This window comes from Lathyrus oleraceus, unplaced genomic scaffold (assembly GCF_024323335.1).
Source record: "Lathyrus oleraceus cultivar Zhongwan6 unplaced genomic scaffold, CAAS_Psat_ZW6_1.0 chrUn0865, whole genome shotgun sequence".
Taxonomy (NCBI): domain Eukaryota; kingdom Viridiplantae; phylum Streptophyta; class Magnoliopsida; order Fabales; family Fabaceae; genus Lathyrus; species Lathyrus oleraceus.
The window spans coordinates 1-9,352 of record NW_026113256.1 but is presented as its reverse complement, the minus strand read 5'-3'; the positions used below and the strand labels follow the sequence as shown (position 1 = coordinate 9,352).

The following is a 9,352-nucleotide window of genomic DNA, read 5'->3' as shown; positions in this document are numbered from 1 at the left end:
TATTCATTTCGTGAGATCATGAGTTTGAATCTTGGAAAAAAATGTATTAACTTAAGAACTATTTTGTAATTTAAACTATATTATTTGCTTAAACCTTATAAAATATAATTTAATTTTTTTGAAATAATTTTTGAATTATAAAATAGAGAGAGAAGAAACTCTGATATATATATATTTATTTTATGTAATGCCTTTAAAATAATTTTAGTTCATATTTATCGTAAGTACTTAAATAATATAGTATTTTTTAATAACTAAGAATACTACCATGAAAATAAATTGGTTGTATTAAAGTTTGATTTTAAAATGACAATGAAAAACATTTAAGTATTATATAATACATTTATAATTTTCTTACATATATAGGAAATGTCTGAGATTCAACTCATTAAATAGCTTATCTTTATTTTAAGAAATATCTTAAAGATTATAGATTCAATAACCATTTAGAGTAAAATAATCTAACAACCCAAAAATTAATCAATTTAAGTATATTTGCTCAAATTTTAAAAATACAAGAGACGTGGAAATTCAAACAATATTAAATATTTTTGGTTTTTCTTGACATCTTAGCAAATGTAAAAGTTGAAACAAATGTCTTTAGTGTTAAATTAGTTATTACACAATTCCAATGACTTGTCACTTTTTGTTGATATTGAAATATGATAGAGTATGCAACACTTTTCAGTCATATTTATATACTCCATTATTTCACTAGTCATATTAAGATGAATAAATAAACTAAAGACAAAGAAAAATATTATTGATTTCTCACATATACGTGTCAAAGAAACAAAAGAATGGAATTATTCAATATTTATAAATATATAATTGTTGACCAAATTAAATAAACTAGGTATAATAAAGTTTAATTATAATAATTTTTTGTGGAAAGTTGTATGCATAACTCCATCTTCCAGACCTTTTCATATATGGAAAATTATGGGCATAATTTTATATTCTAGACCTTCCCATGGGAAAGTCTAGAAGATGAAGTTAGAAAGGTCTAGAAGATAGAGTTATGCGCACAGTTTTATACAAAAAAATTTAGATTAATATTAAAAATTATTATATCTAATCAAATTAATTTGGTCAATTAAAAACTAAATTATAATTGTTTTATACGAAACAAAGATTCATATGAAACAAATTCAATGGACGAAACTTACAAGCAAGTGGCTGGAGAAATTTTGATGTTGATATCTTAAAATTTCATTATAAAATTTGTATTCTCATTTTGTATGAATTTTAATTTCATTTTGAAGGTGAGAAAAACAAGAAAGGGGGGGTTTGAATTGTTTGAAAAAATAAGCGCTTTTGCAAAATGAAATCACACAATGATTTTATACTGGTTCGCTTATAACACAAAGCTACTCCAGTCCACCCGGCCAAGGTGATTTCGCCTTCAACAAGGACTTAATCCACTAATCTTGAAAGATTACAAACAACCCCTAAGAGAGAAGAAAATCTCTTAGTCCTCTCAAGTCTACAGACTACAAAGAGTCACTTGAGGAAATCAAATAAAAATTAGATACAAGATGTGTAATCTAGAGTGCTTCTAAGAAAGCAAATATTACAAACTTAAGAACAAATTTTTCACTTGATAAGCAAAAGCTTAGTGAAATTCTTTGAAGAACAAAGATGTTTTTCTTGAGCGTGATATAATTTCAGTATAGTTTTGGCTAGTGATTTCTTTTTGCTGAATGTTGATTTCTTCTCTATTTATAGGAGTTGAAGTAGAGTTGAAGTAGCGTTGAATCTGTTGGATATAGAGATGTAGTTACGCCATTCCATTAATAGCTTCTGCAGTAGACTTTTTCTCTTAGAAGTGACTACTTACCACAAGTAGTATCTTCTCTCTTGGAAGTGGAGATTAACGTCTCTTTCCAATTGAGGAAATCCATTTGCAGAACTTTAACTTGGCTTAAACGTTACTTCATCATGATTAACAATTCTGATTAGAGTCTTTGTGTATCTGGGAATCTGGCTTCTGATGTTATCTCTTGAAAGTTCAGATGGCGCTGATAACTTCAGAGTTTACAGAGGACATTTGTTCGGAGTCAGAGCTTCTAGACTTTACTTCATGTTCAGATGCTTCTAATACTTTGTAGTTTTGTCCAGAGTCAGAACTTCTTGAATGAGATTCCTCTTTAGATGCTTCTGATACTTGAGATTTTGCATCTGATCTTGTATTGTATCTGATGACATCATCAGATTTATTTCTTCTTTCTATAGAACCCTGCACACTTAGAAACTTTTCGTTAGGGTGCCATTTTTGGTTTCATCCTTTGTTATCATCAAAATCATGGAGTCTGTTGTAGAACACTTTTTGTTCTTACAATCTCCCCCTTTTTGATGATGACAAAACAAATAAAATTATCAGATGAAACATGAAAAATATTAGATCAGATAGACAAAAGCTCCCCCTGAGTTAGTACTAGGGAGTTCAGAAGTTCTTACCAGAGCTTTCCAAGCAATGAGATTTCTGAAAACTTTCTGCAATTTCTTAATTTTAATGTTAAAGTTATTTAATCAGAGCTATTATTTAATCAGAGCTATTTATATAATTGTTGCAGAATGCTTAAGGTTTTAGACATAATTTTCATCAGAGCTATTAATAATTTCTCCCCCTTTTTGGCATAATCAAAAAGGCATAAAAATAAAAAGAGTAATAAAGAGAAAAACAATTCATTAAAAAGCACAAAGGCAAACAACAGTCAAAATATCAGATTCAAAGACGAATATCAGAGCTAAAAAGAAGACAGAAGCAAAAACATTAGGCAAGCAAACAAAATAAATCCTAAGTGCCTAAGGGTTTGGAGGTTGAGGAAGTCTCTGAAGCAACATGGCAAACATGTTCTGGATGTTTTCATTCAGAGCATCTTGCTTGTCCATCCTGGCACGAAGCTCATTCTGATCTTTCTTGATCTCTTGCTGATCTTGCTTGATCTCCTTCAGAGTGTTAAGAATCAGAGGGATCGCAGAGGAAGACTCCCCCTGAATCAGAGCCTGCTGAGCTTCAGCTTCAGCAGCAGCTTGGGCTTCTGCATCTGCCTGAGCCTTGGCTTCAGCTTCCTGAATCCTTAGAAGTTCTGCTTCCTTTGCCAGTCGTTCTTCTTCTAACCTCTTAGCTTCTTCTTCAGCTTCCCTAGCCAATCTTTCCTCCTCTAATCTTTTGGCCTCAGCTTCTCTGGCCAATCTCTCTTGGAGCCGTTCCTCAGCATCTCTGATGTAGCCATTTCTGACTTGTTCAGAGATACCCTTCAGCCTATAAGACTCAGAGGTCATCCAACTAATGACTCTGTTCCAGTGTGTCCTAACAGATTTAGGATCATCACTAACTTCAGAGTTTTTAGCCAGAGACTTGATCTTCTGGACTGAAGCTTCTGCAACCTGTATAATGGCCTCCTCAAGGGTAGGTTTAGGATTACCATTGTTACTAGCTAGAAAGCTTTATCTTTAAAATTGTCCAATAATTCAAAGCCGTGGATTATACCACGAGACATCATATTTCACATACTCTATATTTCACACATCACAATTATTCTCATGTGGAACCTCATAAAATTCATCTTCATTTTTCAAAGAGTCAAAGCACATACTATTCATTTCGTGAGATCATGAGTTTGAATCTTGGAAAAAAGAAAAATGTATTAACTTAAGAACTATTTTGTAATTTAAACTATATTATTTGCTTAAACCTTATAAAACATAATTTAATTTTTTTGAAATAATTTTTGAATTATAAACTAGAGAGAGAAGAAACTCTGATATATATATTTATTTTATGTAATGCCTTTAAAATAATTTTAGTTCATATTTATCGTAAGTACTTAAATAATATAGTATTTTTTATCATACTACTTATAACTAAGAATACTACCATGAAAATAAATTGGTTGTATTAAAGTTTGATTTTAAAATGACAATGAAAAACATTTAAATATTATATAATACATTTATAATTTTCTTCAATATATAGGAAATGTCTGAGATTTAACTCATTAAATAACTTATCTTTATTTTAAGAAATATCTTGAAGGATATAGATTCAATAACCATTTAGAGTAAAATAATCTAACAACCCAAAAATTACTCAATTTAAGTATATTTGCTCAAATTTTAAAAATACAAGAGACGTGGAAATTCAAACAATATTAAATATTTTTGGTTTTTCTTTACATCTTAGCAAATTTAAAAGTTGAAACAAATGTCTTTAGTATTAAATTAGTTATTACACAATTCCAATGACTTGTCACTTTTTGTTGATATTGAAATATGATAGAGTCTGCGACACTTTTCAGTCATATTTATATACTCCATTATTTAACTAGTCATATTAAGATGAACAAATAAACTAAAGACAAAGAAAAACATTATTGATTTCTCACATATACGTGTCAAAGAGACAACAGAATCGAATTATTCAATATTATTATATATATATATATATATATATATATATATATATATATATATATATATATATATATATATATATATATATATATATATATATATATATATATATATATAATTGCTGACCAAATTAAATAAACTAGGTATAATATAGTTTAATTATAATATTTTTTTATGAAAAATTGTAGGCATAACTCCATCTTCTAGACCTTTTCATATATGGAAAGTTATGGTCATAATTTTATATTCTAAACCTTCCCATGGGAAAGTCTAGAAGGTGGAGTTAGAAAGGTCTAGAAGATAGAGTTATGCCCACAGTTTTATACAAAAATTTTTTATTAATATTAAATATTATTATTCCTAATCAAATTAATTTGTCCAATTAAAAACTAAATTATAATTTTTTTATATAGTTTAGTTTTAATATATATTAACTCATATCTGATGGGAACCTAATGCGTGAGAAAGCAGTTGTATTTGTTATACACAACTCTAACTTTTTGTCTGTTTTTTTCTTAATATCAATATTAGTATAATTAATTTATCAACCTTTTTAGGATTTATAATAACAATATTATAATCATATTCTAGATGCTTCTACATAAAACATGTCATTTTATTTTTTATTTAATATAACTTTTCACAATAGCTTTTACTTAACTCTATTATACTTGTATATAAATACATCATTCTTCATTACTTCTTTTCATATTATTTTTTCTATGTTACACTCTCTTTCCTTCTCAAAAGAAAACATGGTAACGAGTGTAGATCATGATCAAATTTCCGGTTCCATGGGGGAAAGTCAAGTATGGGGTGATCTCACAAATTTAGATAACATTGGTGGGAGTAGCAAAAGAAACTTAGATATGAATTCTTTGAATCGGAACCAAGTAATTAATGAAGGAGGAGTAGTGCTTGTGAATGGAAAACCAAGTCGAGGTGGGCTTGTGATTAAAAGTGGAAAAAATATTAAAAATGGAAAAGGTAAAGGTGGAAAATATCGTGATTCTCATCATGAAATACACATATGGAATGAGAGAGAAAGGAGAAAGAAAATAAGGAACATGTTTGCTAGCCTTCATGCTTTGCTTCCAGATCTGCCCTCTAAGGTAAATTCATGTTCATCTTCATTTTTTAATTAGGGTAAAACTTTAGTGTCATAATCAGTTATTTTCTAAATTGGATGGTTAATTTAATTTTTTTTTCAGGTTGATAAGTCAACCATTGTGGATGCAGCAGTGAAAGAAATAAAAAATTTACAACAGATTCTTGAAAATCTAGAAAAGAAGAAGAAAGACAAGCTTAGATCTATGTCCCCATTTGTGAGTGAGTCTTCATTTGTGATAAACTCCCAATTGAATTCATATGAATCAACGAAAACTATCATAATTGATCAGGGGTCCTATAGTTATAATAATAAATTTCCCATTAGTGTAAATGAAACTTCAAATACGTTAATAACATACAGTGATACCAAACATACATATACTATAATATGTTATCAAATAAATAAAATAATTATTACTTAAACAAAAAGAATTGAATTGTGTTATTTTGCAGGCAAGCAAAGGTTCACATGACACAAATTCAATGGAGAAAACATACAAGCAAGCGGCTGGAGAAATTTTGATGTTGATATCTTAAAATTTGTTTATAAAATTTGTATTCTCGTTTTGTATGAATTTTAATTTCATTTAGTTTTTCTCCTAGAAACAACTAGAAAAGGGCCAAAGTTAGAGGACAGTCTAATTAGCAAACAAGTATAATATTTAAATTTTTATTAAATTATAGTGATTTTTGTTTCGTTATGAGGCATGAAATGTGGTGTTTAAATTAATTTCTATGTACTTTTTATGTTTTCTTTTACAAAGTAATAAAAATTAGTTGTACAACAACAATAACATCAACTAGAACCAAACCCAATCACACTAAGAAGGGGTTTTCTATATGGATCAACTTTTATCATAATGTTCTATCCAGGATCATGGTTTTATCCAAATTGTGTATTTCAAGATCTTTCTTAATAACTTCCCACACAATCTTTCTAGGTGTTCCTCTTCCTCTTCCTCTAATGGTCTGACTTATCTCTATTTGATCTACTCCCCTCACCATAGATTGTGGAGTTGAAATCTAAAAATAAATAGCATTCGGATGGCCGCCTATAGACTATGATATGATTAATAACATATATTATTTAAGTGGGAGACTGTTGGATTATTTTATATTTAAATATTATTTAATTATTATTACCGATAATTAAAATGTAGGCATATATATTTATACTAATTATATAGCAATTATCAAATTAAAAGACTTATTTGTTTAAATAATTAAATAGAATTAGAAAGGAAAATTATATTTCTATATATTGATTAATTAATTAATTAATCAACTAATTGGATATGAATTCAAATATGAATGAATCCATTTCGGAATAATAAAAACCAAATTGGCGATCACCATTCATAGGCTATGGTCCCCAATACACCTTACTACAAGTAGATGATTTCTTACGCTCACCTAAAAGGTGTTCTAGACAGTAAGTTAACCAAATGAAGAAAATCTATAAATCAATAAGTGGCAGTCACTTGTCTCTACACTCCTGTATTTTAGGATTACCATTGTTACTAGCTAGAAAGCTTTATCTTTAAAATTGTCCAATAATTCGAAGCCGTGGATTATACCACGAGACATCATATTTCACATACTCTATATTTCACACATCACAATTATTCTCATGTGGAACCTCATAAAATTCATCTTCATTTTTTAAAGAGTCAAAGCACATACTATTCATTTTGTGAGATCATGAGTTTGAATCTTGGAAAAAAGAAAAATGTAGAAACTTAAGAACTATTTTGTAATTTAAACTATATTATTTGCTTAAACCTTATAAAACATAATTTAATTTTTTTGAAATAATTTTTTGAATTATAAACTAGAGAGAGAAGAAACTCTGATATATATATTTATTTTATGTAATGCCTTTAAAATAATTTTAGTTCATATTTTATCGTAAGTACTTAAATAATATAGTATTTTTTATCATACTACTTATAACTAAGAATACTACCATGAAAATAAATTGGTTGTATTAAAGTTTGATTTTAAAATGACAATGAAAAACATTTAAATATTATATAATACATTTATAATTTTCTTCAATATATAGGAAATGTCTGAGATTTAACTCATTAAATAACTTATCTTTATTTTAAGAAATATCTTGAAGGATATAGATTCAATAACCATTTAGAGTAAAATAATCTAACAACCCAAAAATTACTCAATTTAAGTATATTTGCTCAAATTTTAAAAATACAAGAGACGTGGAAATTCAAACAATATTAAATATTTTTGGTTTTTCTTTACATCTTAGCAAATTTAAAAGTTGAAACAAATGTCTTTAGTATTAAATTAGTTATTACACAATTCCAATGACTTGTCACTTTTTGTTGATATTGAAATATGATAGAGTATGCGACACTTTTCAGTCATATTTATATACTCCATTATTTAACTAGTCATATTAAGATGAACAAATAAACTAAAGACAAAGAAAACATTATTGATTTCTCACATATACGTGTCAAAGAGACAAAAGAATCGAATTATTCAATATATATATATATATATATATATATATATATATATATATATATATATATATATATATATATATATATATATAAAATTGCTGACCAAATTAAATAAACTAGGTATAATATAGTTTAATTATAATATTTTTTATGAAAAATTGTAGGAATAACTCCATCTTCTAGACCTTTTCATATATGGAAAGTTATGGTCATAATTTTATATTCTAAACCTTCCCATGGGAAAGTCTAGAAGGTGGAGTTAGAAAGGTCTAGAAGATAGAGTTATGCCCACAGTTTTATACAAAAAAATTTTATTAATATTAAATATTATTATTCCTAATCAAATTAATTTGTCCAATTAAAAACTAAATTATAATTTTTTTATATAGTTTAGTTTTAATATATATTAACTCATATCTGATGGGAACCTAATGCGTGAGAAAGCAGTTGTATTTGTTATACACAACTCTAACTTTTTGTCTGTTTTTTTCTTAATATCAATATTAGTATAATTAATTTATCAAACATTTTAGGATTTATAATAACAATATTATAATCATATTCTAGATGCTTCTACATAAAACGTGTCATTTTATTTTTTATTTAATATAACTTTTCACAATAGCTTTTACTTAACTCTATTATACTTGTATATAAATACATCATTCTTCATTACTTCTTTTCATATTATTTTTTCTATGTTACACTCTCTTTCCTTCTCAAAAGAAAACATGGTAACGAGTGTAGATCATGATCAAATTTCCGGTTCCATGGGGAAAGTCAAGTATGGGGTGATCTCACAAATTTAGATAACATTGGTGGGAGTAGCAAAAGAAACTTAGATATGAATTCTTTGAATCGGAACCAAGTAATTAATGAAGGAGGAGTAGTGCTTGTGAATGGAAAACCAAGTCGAGGTGGGCTTGTGATTAAAAGTGGAAAAAATATTAAAAATGGAAAGGTAAAGGTGGAAAATATCGTGATTCTCATCATGAAATAACATATGGAATGAGAGAGAAAGGAGAAAGAAAATAAGGAACATGTTTGCTAGCCTTCATGCTTTGCTTCCAGATCTGCCCTCTAAGGTAAATTAAGGGTTCATCTTCATTTTTTAATTAGGGTTAAAACTTTAGTGTCATAATCAGTATTTTCTAAATTAGATGGTTAATTTAATTTTTTTTCAGGTTGATAAGTCAACCATTGTGGATGCAGCAGTGAAAGAAATAAAAAATTTACAACAGATTCTTGAAATCTAGAAAAGAAGAAGAAAGACAAGCTTAGATCTATGTCCCCATTTGTGAGTGAGTCTTCATTTGTGATGAACTCCCAAT

General features: G+C 27.6%; 1 protein-coding gene across 1 annotated transcript; it reads left to right on the top strand.

The window, feature by feature from the left end:
* Nucleotides 1–5,141: 5,141 nt before the first annotated feature.
* LOC127115031 (transcription factor bHLH95) lies at nt 5,142–6,160 on the top strand. Its single transcript, XM_051046709.1, has 3 exons — nt 5,142–5,531; nt 5,631–5,744; nt 5,983–6,160. The coding sequence occupies exons 1-3, from the start codon at nt 5,142–5,144 to the stop codon at nt 6,064–6,066; spliced, it is 588 nt and encodes a 195-aa protein (XP_050902666.1). The 3' UTR covers nt 6,067–6,160.
* Nucleotides 6,161–9,352: the final 3,192 nt, after the last annotated feature.